The sequence below is a fragment of the Tupaia chinensis genome, unplaced genomic scaffold, assembly GCF_000334495.1.
Source record: "Tupaia chinensis unplaced genomic scaffold, TupChi_1.0 Scaffold000279_1, whole genome shotgun sequence".
Lineage (NCBI taxonomy): Eukaryota > Metazoa > Chordata > Mammalia > Scandentia > Tupaiidae > Tupaia > Tupaia belangeri.
In genome coordinates this window covers 2,306,962-2,320,775 of record NW_006159762.1, presented here as the reverse complement: position 1 = coordinate 2,320,775, position 13,814 = coordinate 2,306,962, and the positions used below count along the sequence as shown (strand labels likewise).

Sequence of the window (13,814 nt, the reverse complement as noted above, 5' to 3'; positions counted from 1 at the left end):
CCCGCAGCCGGGCGCGGGTGGGCCGCCTTGCTTTGCCATTTTTATTTATGTTATATGTGGATGTGTGGATGTATATGTGTAGATTAGGGTGGCTTGGGCTGCAAATAAGAGTCTAGTTTAATCTGCCATATAATGTGAGCTTCTAGGCTGGTTTGATTCAGTGACTCAGTGATGCCAGGATTTCTCTTTCATGTATCTACAGTTAGCTCCCACCGAGTCAGCTATACTCTAGTATTACCCATCCCTGATGATGTAAAATGGCTGCTGTGGCTCCAGGCTTCACATCGACATTTCACACTAACTGGAAGAAGAGAAAAAACTTTTCCTAGAAATGCCTACAAATATCTTTCATTTTACAGAGCTGAATTGAATCATTTGACCACCTTTGAATTAGTGATCATTGGCCTGGGTTCAACAAATGTCAGGAGAGTTTCTGTTGTGTGATAGGTACTCTACTGGTCACTAGTGCAGTTTAATAAGATCAGTCTGTGACCTAGAGGTGCTTACAGTTGGGGAAAGGTTGTTGGGTGGGGGCATATGTAGTGAGAGAAGAGAAGAGACGCAAGGGGGAAGAGGAACAGAAGGAGGAGGAGTTGAGAGAGAGAGGATTTACACAGTGATGTGAGATTCTAGGAGCCTGGTTATATGTGTGCTGTCCTATATGTGTGTATCTTGAAAATAAATGGCAGCAGATGATGGTACAGTAATAAAATGTGATGCTTTGAGAGGCTGACCATGGGAAGGTTTGGGGTTTTTGCCCAGAGACCTCTGAGTATGCTGAGCACGTGTATACTCATGATCTGGGAATGGCAGAGGCCGGGGTGAACTATGGTATTGGGACCCCACTGAGAGTGCTGTCTCTTTCTCTCTGTCTCTCTCATGGAAGAAATAAATGAATAAAAACTTTTAAAATTAAAACAAAACCAAGCAAACAAAAGCTCTAAACCTTCGAAAAAGCTATCGGTATACATTTACTGATGTTTTTCTAGGAGAACTTGCCCTAAACTACAAATATGTTTTGTCTGCAGGGCCGATTAACTTTCAAGAATGGACGTGTATATGAAGGCTTGTTTTCCAATGACCACATAGCACAGTTCCCAGACTATGAAGCTGAATCTATGAATTACCTGGAACTGCCTTCAGAAGTTGCCTGCCAAAGAGGCAGGCAACGCAGATCTTCCGTTAGTGCTGGTAGTTGTCAGTTGAAAACAGTCATTTATTTTGTTCTATGGCATGTGGAAACCAGGAAAACAGACCTAACACTTCAAAAGTTTCCTGTGTGCAACTGCTTGCTTAGTAGCTTTTTTATTTTCCTAAAATTTTTAATTGCCAGAAGGTACAGAGAGAGAAAGCAGAGCCTCTTGGGATATGGACATTCCCAGATCCGCTCTCCTCTATGTCTTCATTTCATTGGGATTTGGGGCACATGCCTAGCATGATTTTTAAGCCTCCAGGGCTGGGATATGTACCTGGTTGGCTGTGTGGGATCTGGCTCATTTAATCACAAGGCTATGACTCTGCTCTTCATGAATACCCTTGTGTCAACATTTTGGTGGGATCTCTCTGTTTTTTTGGAGAGGTTTTTGCTATAGGGCGCATATGCTCACCAGAAAGACAGAGAGAGACAGAGAGATAGAAAGTGAGAAATCACCCCCCAGTGGGGATGGCCCTGCTGCAATCCCTTCTCCTCCATCTCCTCTTGGGATCTTGGGCACGCACACACACACACCTGGCGTGACTTTAAGCCATCGTGTCTGGGACTCAAACCGCGGTAAGCTACATGGGAGTTCAGCAACATAGCCATTATACTAACTGCTGGTCCCGGTGGGAAATCATTTTGATATAACATTGAAACATTTAACACCACTTTTTAGAATTATCCCCCCTTTTTTGCCTTCATTTGCTAGAAATTATCAGAAAGCTTGATGGTACTGAAAGTCATCCTGTATTAGGATCAAGCATTGAACTGAATCTAAATTTGTTGCTGGACATGTACCCTGAGGAAGACCGAGCAGAAGAAAAGAAGCAGGTAAAAATCTTCTGTATTGTTATAAATGTAAGTGTGCGTGTTTTTGTTTTTTTTGTTTTTTTAGATAGAGTTTTTGTTTTTTTTTTTTCTATAAGACACGTTTGCTTGCTAGAGAGAGAGACAGACAGAAAGCAAGAAATCACTCCCTGGGGGGTTGGCCACAGTGCAGTCCCTTCTTCTCCATTCTCCTCTTGGGATTTTGGGCATGCACGCACATGTGCTCAGTGTGGGTTTCAATTCATTGGCTCTAGGATTTGAACCACAGTTGACTACATGGGAGTCCAGCAATGTAATCATTATGTCATTTTCTGATCCCCTATAAATGTATATTTTAGGCTTAAATATTAATGAAGTCTCCATAGTCCTGAGAAATTACAGCTGTGATTTCTATCATGTATTAAATATCCTTTATATCCCTGATAATATGCTTTCTTTGCTTTTGTTGAATTTCCAAAGGAACCCTATGAGAAAATGGAAGCCCAGATGGAAGACTTGGCAAATTAACCAAGGCTGTGGCCACCCCATCTCAGTGGGACATTAATTCTGTTGGGCATTATTATGGACTACTTGGGTTCAAAATAACTTCAAGCCCTTAGAAATCATTAGACATTAGGGCTGGCAGGTGGCGTGGTGATGAAGGGTGCTGGACTCACACATGGCTGACCTTGGTTTGAGTCCCGGACCTGGTGGCTTGCTTTCTCACTTTCTCTCCCTCTCTCTCTCTCTCTCTCTCACTCTACCCCTCTCTGGCCAAATTAAAAAATAAAGTTAAATAAAATAATTCTTATATAAAAAAGAAATCATTAGACATCCAGAAATACTTAAGAGAAAATAATGTGTACTTGGACTTCATTTGATTCATATTTGACAAATCACAGCCATGACATTATATTTTAGAGCCATGACCTCTTACTTTGATGGGGGTTGATTTTTTCTTCTGTGAAACTGTTGTTAATGATGCTCTTTTCTAGGTCAGTGATGTGGTGGTTAAGGCACTAGATTCCCACATGGTCAACTGCCCTTTGAGTCCTAGACCCAGTGGCTTGAAGATCATACCAGGTGTGTTTATGAGCATGCCCAAGATCCTGAGAGGAGAATGGAGAAGGGATTGTGTTGTTCACATTTCCCCTGGGGGGTGGTTCCTTACTTTCCCTCTCTCTGTCTCTCCAGTAAGCGTGCATACCCTATGGCAACCCCCCCACCTCCCTTAAAAAATTGCTCTCTACTCTAAGGGAACTGTTGGTACCTCAGAACTACAAAGCATCTTGACCCTTTTCCTTCATCCCTGCCTCATGTGGCTCTTGGTTCTTTGGGCCTCCAAAGAAACCCATCCTCCCAATTTTTGTTTCATGGCCAACATTGTAATTCAGGCTCCTAGGAGCATTCATCTTTGCTGCAAGGTTACTGTTAAAAATAAAGAACTCGGGGCCAGCAGGTGGCACGGTGGTTAATGTGCTGGACTGTCACATGGTGGACTATGGTTCAAGTCCCGGACCTGGTGGCTTGCTCTCTCACTTTCCCTCATTCTTTCTCTGGCCAGTGGGTCCAGGACTCTAACCACAGTTGATTACATGAGAGTCCAGTGACATAGCCATTACACTTAACTGCTGGTCCCAACATAAGATATTTTAAATTTTATTTTTAAAATTTTGCTGTAGAGAATGTGCACTTTCCTAAGAGAGACAGAGAAAAAGAAAGTTAGAAATTACTTCACAGGGATATGGCCATGCTGCAGTTCCTTCTCTTCCATTCTTCTCTTGGGATTTTGGGCATGCAATGCACACACACATATAGCATCAAGCCACTAGGACAGGAACTCAAACTATGCAGTCGACTGTGTGGAATCCAGTCACCTTAACTTCTATGCCACCTGTTGACCCCAACATATGTTGTAAATTAGTAAGTATTAACTTACCAAAAAAGGATCATATTGCTTATCTTGTTTTTCTCTCTCCCATATATAATAATTCTTATATATATATATATGAGGATCTTCAACACATTCGTAGAAAATTAGTATTATGAAAAAACTATGGGGACAAGCAGTTAACGTAATGGCTATGTCGCTGGACTCCCATGTGGTCAACCGCGGTTTGTGTCCTCGACCCGGTGGCTTATACTCATGCCAGGTGCGTGTGCATGCGTGCCCAAGATCCCGAGAGGAGAATGGAGGAGAAGGGATTGCAGTGTGGCCATCTCCTCTGGGGGGTGATTTCTTGCTTTCTGTCTCTCTGTCTGTCTCTGTCTGTCTGGCGAGCACACGCGCCCTATAGCAAAAAACTCTCTAAAAAAAGAAAAAACTATGCATGGATTTTAAATTTGATTGCACCAAAATAAACTCACACTTAAACATTTTTTTTAAGAGAGAGTTTTGCTATAGGGACATGCACTCACCAGAGAGACAGAAAGCAAGAAATCATCCATCCCCTTTAGAGGGGATGGCCATGCTGCAATCCCTTCTCCTCTTTTCTCCTCTTGGGGGGGTGTCATGTAGGAGTCCAGTGATGTAACCATTGTGCCATCTACTGGTTGCAATACTTTAATTTTTTTATGAACATTCCTTCCCTCACCTTTTTTTTTTTTTTTCCCCAGAGTGCAACATGTACTTGTCAACTTGTCAGAGAGAGAGGGAAAGCACCCCCAATGGGGCATGATCATGCTATAATCCTGTTTGCTCCAGTCTGTATTCTGTCAGGATTTTGGGCGTGCAGACACATGTGCCTGGTGGGTTTTACTCAAGCTGTTGGTTGGTCTGGGACTTGAAATGCTCAGGGGGCCATGTGGGATCCAGCCACCTCAACCAACTCTGCGCCGGCTAACTCTTCATGAACTTTTGAGGACCTCCCCTCATACTTCCTTACTATGTGTGCTTCTTGTGTTCTTTACTAGATTTTATGTTTCATGAAAACAGATTCTGTGCTGTGCTCTAGAACAATGCTTTTTTGATAGGGTGGATATAAGTGTTATCTAATTAAAATTTTAAACTGATGCAACTGCCAAGGTGAGGCTTTTCTCCCACCCTGAGAACCTCCAATACTGCTCTTCACATTCTCTGAATGCTGCCTTTAAGAGAGTGAGGCATGTAGTCAGTGGCTTTGGAGGCCAGACATGACGTAGGTTACAGAGTTGCATGGATGGGGGGATCTGGGGCATCATAAGGATGGTGTGGGTCTGGGAAAATACTAAAAAGTGAAATGGAGATAGATAGGGAGGTTAATGAAGCAATCAGTGGGAATATTCCTCATTTTAGACTTTCAGACTTAAGTATATTAGTTATATGTTTTTTTTAAAACATGTTGTTGATTAGCTTAAGGCATCTCTTTCTGCTCCTATTTTTTTGAGTGTGTTTATTATGAATGTATGTTAATTTTTAAAAAGTTTTCAAAATAATTTATTCTATTTGTGAGTGAGAGACAGAGACAGACAGAGTCTGTCTGACAGGGTCTTGATCCAACTCCAGCCAACCCTGGATAATAGGCACACATGCTCCCAGTGTACTTGGGGAGGTCTCTGGACACTAATTGGTAACCTTCCCATGTGGGTCCACCCTGCAGAGCATCACTTTCTGGCCCCCATCCATGTTCATTTTTGTCGAACACATCAATTGATGTGTTCATTCTTCAGTCTCTTGGTATTGTGAATTATTTTCAAATGTCACATTCTTGCAATCCGAGGATAAACCCCACTTGGTGTTGGTGTATTATTATTTTTATATATCATTAGATTCAGTTTATTTTGTCAAGGATTTTTGTACCTATGTTCATGAGGGATAGTGATCTGTAGACTATAGAATTTTATTGCTTCCACTGAAATAAGATGTGATCACACAACAGTATGAAAGGAATTCTACTTTCCTTTTTTTTTTTTTTTTTTTGGAGAGGTTTTTGCTATAGGGTGCGTGCTCTCGCCAGACAGAGAGAGACACAGAGAGAGAAAGCAAGAAATCACCCCCCAGAGGGGATGGCCACGCCGCAGTCCCTTCTCCTTCATTCTTCTCTCGGGATCTTGGGCACGCACGCACACGCGCCCGGCGTGAGTTTAAGCCACCGGGTCCAGGACGCGAACCGCAGTCGACTACATGGAAGTCCAACGACATAACCATTACGCTAACTGCTGGTCCCGACTTTAAATATTTTTAACAGTTATTTAGAAATTGCATTTTTTTGGCCAGAAGGGGGGCAAGCAGAATAATACATTTAATTGATCTATTAAGTGGTAAGAGGTAAATGCTGTTACTTTGCATGTGTTATTTAATGTAGAAAACAGGTGTTAGATTTTTATAGTTGTTCTTATTAGGCAAGATTAAGCTATGCATGGCTTCTTTTCAGGTAGAATATGCGATTTTAAGAAATATTACAGAATTAAGAAGAATCTATAGCTTTTACAGCAGCCTAGGATGTGATCACTCTCTGGATAATGCCTTTCTGATGACAAAGCTTCACTTCTGGAGATTTTTAAAAGACTGCAAGTTTCATCACCACAATATCACTCTTGCTGATATGGACAGGATATTAAGTCGTGAGTATTCCAAGTCCTTCACACCTTTTGGTTTAAAGAATTGCTGGCATAATGTTACCTACAAACAGCTGGCAATGAAATGTTGAGGGAGTAGGGAAGGCAAGTATTGGGAGAGGTGTCCCAGAAATCAGCATGTAGTCTTGTTCTCAAGGTGTTAATAGTCTTGTGAAATATTAATAACAGTCAGAGATCAATGATAGCGGGGGTCCGTCAAATATGAGCTCACTGTCAGCCCAGATTCAGCTCACAGTCTGTTTCTGGAAATAAAGCCTTACTAGCACACAATGCCATGGCTGTTTAGACACACTGTCTGTGACTGCTTTTGCCTTTCACCAGCAGAGCTGAGTAGCTGAGACAGAAGCAGTCTGGGCCACAAAACCCTATACACTTCCTTTCAGGCCCTTTACAGAGAAGTTTGCCTCTCCTGGATGTATAGTACACAAACAGACCAAACCAAACCAAACCACTAAATCGTCATGCCAGAAACAGGGAGGATCAGGGAGAGTTTGGAATAGTCTAGAAAAGGCTTTAAGTAGTCTTAGGATTGGTCTTGATTTCAAATTAGAAAGTTCATCTAACAGCCTGGAAGATTTTACTCCCTAGCTGAATTTGGGAGGCAGAACTGAAAGCCTCAAATCATGTATTTGAAAAATAAGAGTAGGAAAAATATCTGTTTATTTCATACTTCAGTATATGAAATTTACTTATATTTAGAGTTATCAGCAGCAATCAAATTGTGGTTCAGACTACTTTGAAAAATCTTTGGGGACAAGGTATTTTGTAAGTTTCTTATAAAGTAACCAGATAGAGATCTTTTATGAAGTACTTTTTAGTCAGATGCTTATATATTTTTTCAGAATATGCTCTAGGAAGTAGGTACTCTCTGTCACATTCAGTTCTTTGAGGTAGTTATATACCAAGACAAAATAAAGTAGAAGGTTCTAGCAAAAACCTAGGCATCCTTTCCCATTTTCTTATTGTAGTCAATAATGGCATACCAGTTGAAGAAATTCATTCTCCATTTACAACAATACTTTTGAGGACATTTTTGAATTATCTCCTGCAGCTGGCTTACCACATTCATCACAAAGAATTCCAGTAAGTACTATTTTGGGGCCCATCTAAGGGATAAGGACAGAGTTAACATTTACTATAGAAATAATGCTGTGTTCTTTTCTTCATTAGTCATTGTTCTTACATACTCTTGAAATGAAGGACTAGAACAAAACTTTTCTACAAGTATGGGGCCAGCAGATGGCTAACTATGGTTTCAGTCCTGGACCTGGAGGCTTGAAACTCACACTGGGCGCATATGCATGTGTGCCCAAAATTCTGAGAGGAGAATGGAGGAGAAGGGATTGTGTTATTGCTCACTTTCTCTCTCCCTGTCTCTCTGGTGAGCACACACACCCTTTAGCAAAAGTCTCTCAAAAAAACATAGCCTTTTACACAAGTACTAATCACAAAGCCACTAGAAAATAGGTTAAAACTGATAACTTTTCATTTTTGAGTCATTTCAATAGTACAAATAACTCTTGGAGTTTTTTCAAAAATAATCAATACTAACCCTTCCTCCTTAAGTCAGAAAATTTTGTCTCGCTCAGAACAAAAGTATCTTTTTTTTTTTAACTTTTTATTTTGAAATAGTTTTACAGAACTGTAACCAAGTTAGTACTGGTTAAACCTTCACCCAGATTCCCCTGTTATTAACGTCTGCCATAAAGCTATGGTACCTTTATCAAAAGTAAGGCATCAGCATTGCTATAAGACCACTAACTAAATCAGGGACTTTGGGCCCAGTAGCTGTGGTGTGTGCTGGTTGATGCTGCTACCCATCAGCCTGTGGTCACATGGAATGCCCAGGTTCAATTCCCAGCACAACCTAAAACACTGAACATGGTGGTAGCATACCTATATTCCTGCTACTGAGGAGGCCGAGGCAGGAGGATTGTAATATAGCAAGACCCTGTAGTTAAAGATAAAAACAAAACAAATTACTTTATTAGGATTTCTCATTTTCTCCCTGATGTCTCATTTTTTCCCCTGATGTTCCAGAATCTAACCCAGGATCCCACATCACATTTGACTGTCATGTCTTCTCAGTTTCCACTAAACTGTAATGGTTTCTCAGGCTTTGTCTTTCATGACTTTACATTTATACCGGTTACCTTATTTGTGAAATGTCCCATGATTTTGGTTTGCTGATGTTTTTCATGATTACACTGAGGCTGTGCATTTGGGGGAAGATACTACGGAAGTGAATTGCCCTTCTCATCACATCGTATCAAGGGTCACATGATGTTAATATGTCTTATTTCTACGATGTTAGCCTTGATCACTTGGTTAAAATAGTGTCAGATTTTCCTACTATAAGTTACTATTTTCCTCTTTCTATACTCTATTAGAAACAAATTAAGTCTAGCTTACACTCAAGGAGAGAGAAATTAAGTTCTACCTCTTGGAGGGAGGAGTCATTATATATCTTTTTAATCACAGACATAAAAGACCATCACTCTTTTTGTGTTTTACAAAACTGATGACTGAGAACATTCATCCAAATGCCTGCCAAGTAAAAGGTAAATACACAAGTAATGGGGTTATTTGGGGGAAGATACTACGGAAGTGAATTGCCCTTCTCATCACATCGTATCAAGGGTCACATGATGTTAATATGTCTTATTTCTACGATGTTAGCCTTGATCACTTGGTTAAAATAGTGTCAGATTTTCCTACTATAAGTTACTATTTTCCTCTTTCTATACTCTATTAGAAACAAATTAAGTCTAGCTTACACTCAAGGAGAGAGAAATTAAGTTCTACCTCTTGGAGGGAGGAGTCATTATATATCTTTTTAATCACAGACATAAAAGACCATCACTCTTTTTGTGTTTTACAAAACTGATGACTGAGAACATTCATCCAAATGCCTGCCAAGTAAAAGGTAAATACACAAGTAATGGGGTTATATTTACCCACCATATTTTTTTTTAAATACAATTCTATAATAATTTTTGAATGTTATATTTTTAGGCAATTTATTCAGTGAGCAACAGCGGACACTATATTCAATACATTATATTGACAAGTGCTGGGAGATTTATTCCACTTACTGCAAACCAAATGAAGTTCCTCCCAATGAGCTTACAATGAAGTTGAGATACTTCCTCTGGATGTTGAAAGTAATCACTTAAGTTTGATATTGGTTTTATATTTATATATTTGATTTTAATTAAAGGGAAGATATTCTAGCTACTATATACAAACAATGAGGAAACAATGTAGAATGAATATTTATGGCCATTGAATGTTTAGTGAGTCTCTTGGCAGAACAGAGGGACTCAAATGGTGGGTGATAGTGGAAGAAATAGAAACAGATTGTCTGCCTACAGTGATCACAGATTAGGGACAGAGGATGGCCTGCAGCCTACAATACAAAGGGACTTCCAGAAGTTCATGGATGGGGCAGGCAGGTGGCATGATGGTTAAGATGCTGGAATCCCACATGGCCAACCATGGTTTGAGTCCTGGACCTGGAGGCTTGCTTTCCTACTTTCCTTTTTTCTCTTTCTGTCTTTCTTTGGTCAAATTAAAACAAATAATAATAATAAATAATTCTTAAAAAAAATTATGAACAATGGGAGGCCATTTTTTCCCCCAAAGAATTATTTTATTTAACTTTATTTATTTATTTATTTATTTATTTTGACCAGAGAGGGACAGTATGAGTGAGAGAGAAAGAGAGAGAGGAAAAGTGAGAAAGCAAACCGCCAAGTCCAGGACTTGAACCGTGGTTGGCCATGTGGTAGTTCAGTGCCCTTAACCACCATACCACCAGCCAGGCCTTGTTTTTGTTTTTTACATGGATATAATATTTCTCTATCTCACTAAAGAAGTGAGTGATTTAGAGGAGGGAGCCTAAATGTCTTTTCCTTTGCTCTTTCACATTGCCTCTGTTCCCAGCAAGTTCTGTTTTTTCATTTGTTCGTTTTGATTTTGTTCTCTGTTTTTTACCTGAAGCCTTTCCCTCAAATGTGTGGGGAACTTTTGACTGTCCTCAAAATAGAAGGTTGTGGCACTATAAAACTTATTAGAAGCTCGGGACCAGCAGTTGGCATAATGGCTATGTCACTGGACTCCCATGTAGTCGAGTCCCAGACCCGGTGGTTTAAACTCATGCCAGGTGTATGTGCGTGTGTGCCCAGGGTCCTGAGAGGAGAATGGAGGAGAAGGGATTGTGGCATGGCCATCCCCCCTGGGGGGTGATTTCTTACTTTCTGTCTCTCTGTCTCTCTGTCTCTCTGTCTTTCTGGCAAGCACACACACCCTATAGCAAAGACCTCTCAAAAAAAAAAAAAAAACTTATTGGAAGCTCTTGGTGCAGAGGTAACACTTGTCAAAGATTAGATTTCACTGTAGAGTAACCTGGTAGGAAACTAACTGCCCCATCACTCCCTCACTGTCCCTCCAGTTTACTGTAACTATTGATAGGTCTTTTGAGATATTCAGTTTTCTGAGAGGACTTCTCCTAACTCCTGCATAGGGGATCTGTACCTGTTTTTCTTAGAACATAGTGAAGGGCAGAGTTGAGTATGACAGAAAGGCCTTACCAAGACTCATTTTTACTTAATCCTTGTTTTTAGCATAGTTCTATTACTTTAGGAGATTCAGTGTATTTAAGGTCAAAGTCTGTCTGGTTCAGTATTTCTAAGGATTAAACTGTCTTGGGATCAGCAGTTAGTGTAATGGCTATGTCGCTAAACTCTCACGTAGCTGACCGCAGTTCGAGTCCTGGACCCAGTGGCTTAAACTCACACTGGGCGCGTGTGCGTGTATGCCCCAGATCCCGAGAGGAGAATGGAGGAGAAGGGATTGCAGTATGGACATCCCCCCGGGGGGTGATTTTTCGCTTTCTGTCTCTCTCTGTCTCTCTCTGTCTTTCTGGTGAGTGCATGCGCCATATAGTAAAAAAAAGTCTCAAAAAAAAAAAAAAGGATTAAAGGATTAAACTGTCTTCAGCTTCTATGTGGAAAGGTCTCTTACCTAGACATTAATTAGTCCTCCTGTGTTCGGCCCTCCTATACCACAGTTTCCAGAGATGCCTGTCCTCCCTGAGTTCCTGCAGCACAAAGTGACTTTCTCCTTGACCCTCTGAGCTCTCTTCTCCCTCTGTTCTGTTGAGTCTACCAATCCGGCACTATTATTTTGGAGGGATTAGGAAGAGATACAGAGGTGAATACCAATGTTAATCCAGAATGCTTTTCAAAATGATCAGTTTTTAAGATATTAATTTCTGGTACATTTTCTTAAAGTGTTGTAATGATAGAAATTGACATTAAAATGCCTAGCTGTTTGTAATTACAGGCAGTTATGGTTTGGTTGGTTGTTTCTTTTACAGGACTTTAAAATGATAAATAAAGAATTAACAGCAACCAAATTCGTAGCAGTAATAGCGGAGGATAACCCTTTCATACATGATGGAATTGACAGCAGCTTCGAACTTGAGGTTTGTAGAGAGGTACTGCAAATGGTGCAGATCCAATTTATGTTGTTTATTTTGCCTTGGATACCAGGAACCAAGATTGGATTGAAAATAATCTGAACCAAAATACATAAAACTATATATAGGTCATTGACTGCATTAGAAAACTAGAGATCAATATTAAAAAGAAGGATATTTCAGATGCCAGGAAAAAAATGAGTAAGAAATAAATACCCACATCAATCACTAGTATACCTCCGAGTGTGTCAGAATGAATGAGACTCTCTATGCTTTCTTATATTTCAGCTGGTTTTCCTGGAATTCTTTGAAGCTCTTTTAAGTTTTGCCCTCACCTGTGTTACTGACCAAATGACGAAATCCTACTTAAATGTTCTAAGTGATGATTGGTCTGGAAACAAACATGGAAGTATTCATACATTAATAAATCAGGTAACAAATAATATCTTAGAATTTACAGCACAAGGAATGGATTTATTCTAAACCTTCATTAAAAGTATTGTGGGCTACATTAATAAATCAGGTAACAAATAATATCTTAGAATTTACAGCACAAGGAATGGATTTATTCTAAACCCCTTCGTGGGCTTTTGTAACCCTCCCAGGGAATAATTAAGAGTTAAGAAATCATTTAAGGAGACCAGCAGTTAGCATAATGGCTGTATCACTGGACTCCCAGGTAGTCGACTGTGTTTCAAGTCCTGGACCTGGTGGCTTAAACTCATGCTGGGCGTGTGTGTGTACATGCCCAAAATCCCAAGAGGAGAATGGAGGAGAAGGGATTGTGGTGTGGCCATACCCCCTGGAGGGTGATTTCTTGCTTTCTGTCTCTCTGTCTCTCTCTTGTCTTTTTGGCGAGTGCACACGCCCTATAGCAAAAACCTCTCCAAAAATAAAAATAAAAAAAATAAGATGTCTTTCATGATTTGAAAGGAATGCATTTTTTTTTTTCCTTTTAAGTTAGGAAGAAATATATTTCCTAGTAAGTATGAAGCCTCTTCACAGTAGTGGAGATTTCATAATGAAGGTCATAATGCACACCTACATGCTTGCTGGAACATTAGACCAGGCTAGAAAAGGTAATGTATTTTATTGAGATGTTTCATCATATTTTTCTAGTGTCCATCACAATGGAAGCTTGTTGCAGAAGAAAGGTATCAAGGAAAGATGCTGAGTGCGCATAGATCCTGAGGATGGGGCTTTCTTCCAAGTATAGGCTTCTCTGTGAGACCCTGGCAGAGCAGGTGTGGTGTCAACAGTTTATGAAGGATCCAATCTTTTGGTCAAATTGAGACAAACTAGTTTTGGGTAGGGGTTCTGGTTACTGGGTTTGAAGGATTTCTGGATTTTTTCTTTTTTTTGAGAGGTTTTTGCTATAGGATGCGTGTGCTTGCCAGAAAGAGAGAGACGGAAAAAGCGAGAAGTCACCCCCCAGGGACGATGGACACATCTCAATCCCTTCTCCTCCATTCTCCTCTCAGGATCTTGGGCACGCACCGACACGTGCCCAGCGTGAATTTAAGCCACTGGGTCCAGGACTTGAACTGTGGTTGACTACATGGGAGTCCAGCGACATAACCGCTAACTGCTGGTCCCAAGGATTTCTGATTTTTGAGACATTTGTTCGAATCTATACAAGACGGTCTTGGAATGCTTACTGAGTCGACAGGGGAAACTTTAAAGCTGGTCATATGAGGAACCTTCTTAATGCTGTTCAAGGAGCATATTTCTGACTATAAATCCCTTGGGTGTACCTTGGATTTCTATGGA

At 40.4% G+C, this 13,814-nt stretch overlaps 1 protein-coding gene across 3 annotated transcripts in view; it reads left to right on the top strand.

Annotated features, from left to right (window-relative positions):
* Nucleotides 1-13,814, top strand: part of RSPH10B (radial spoke head 10 homolog B) — a 55,091-nt gene that overhangs the window by 18,570 nt on the left and 22,707 nt on the right. For all 3 annotated transcript variants that reach the window (XM_006150182.3, XM_027772516.1, XM_027772517.1), the window contains exons 9-16: nucleotides 1,029-1,191; nucleotides 1,908-2,029; nucleotides 6,358-6,547; nucleotides 7,531-7,645; nucleotides 9,044-9,123; nucleotides 9,578-9,726; nucleotides 11,943-12,050; nucleotides 12,333-12,476. In XM_006150182.3, the coding sequence (XP_006150244.1) occupies nucleotides 1,029-1,191; nucleotides 1,908-2,029; nucleotides 6,358-6,547; nucleotides 7,531-7,645; nucleotides 9,044-9,123; nucleotides 9,578-9,726; nucleotides 11,943-12,050; nucleotides 12,333-12,476 (1,071 nt within the window). The remainder of the gene's footprint in view (nucleotides 1-1,028; nucleotides 1,192-1,907; nucleotides 2,030-6,357; nucleotides 6,548-7,530; nucleotides 7,646-9,043; nucleotides 9,124-9,577; nucleotides 9,727-11,942; nucleotides 12,051-12,332; nucleotides 12,477-13,814) is intronic.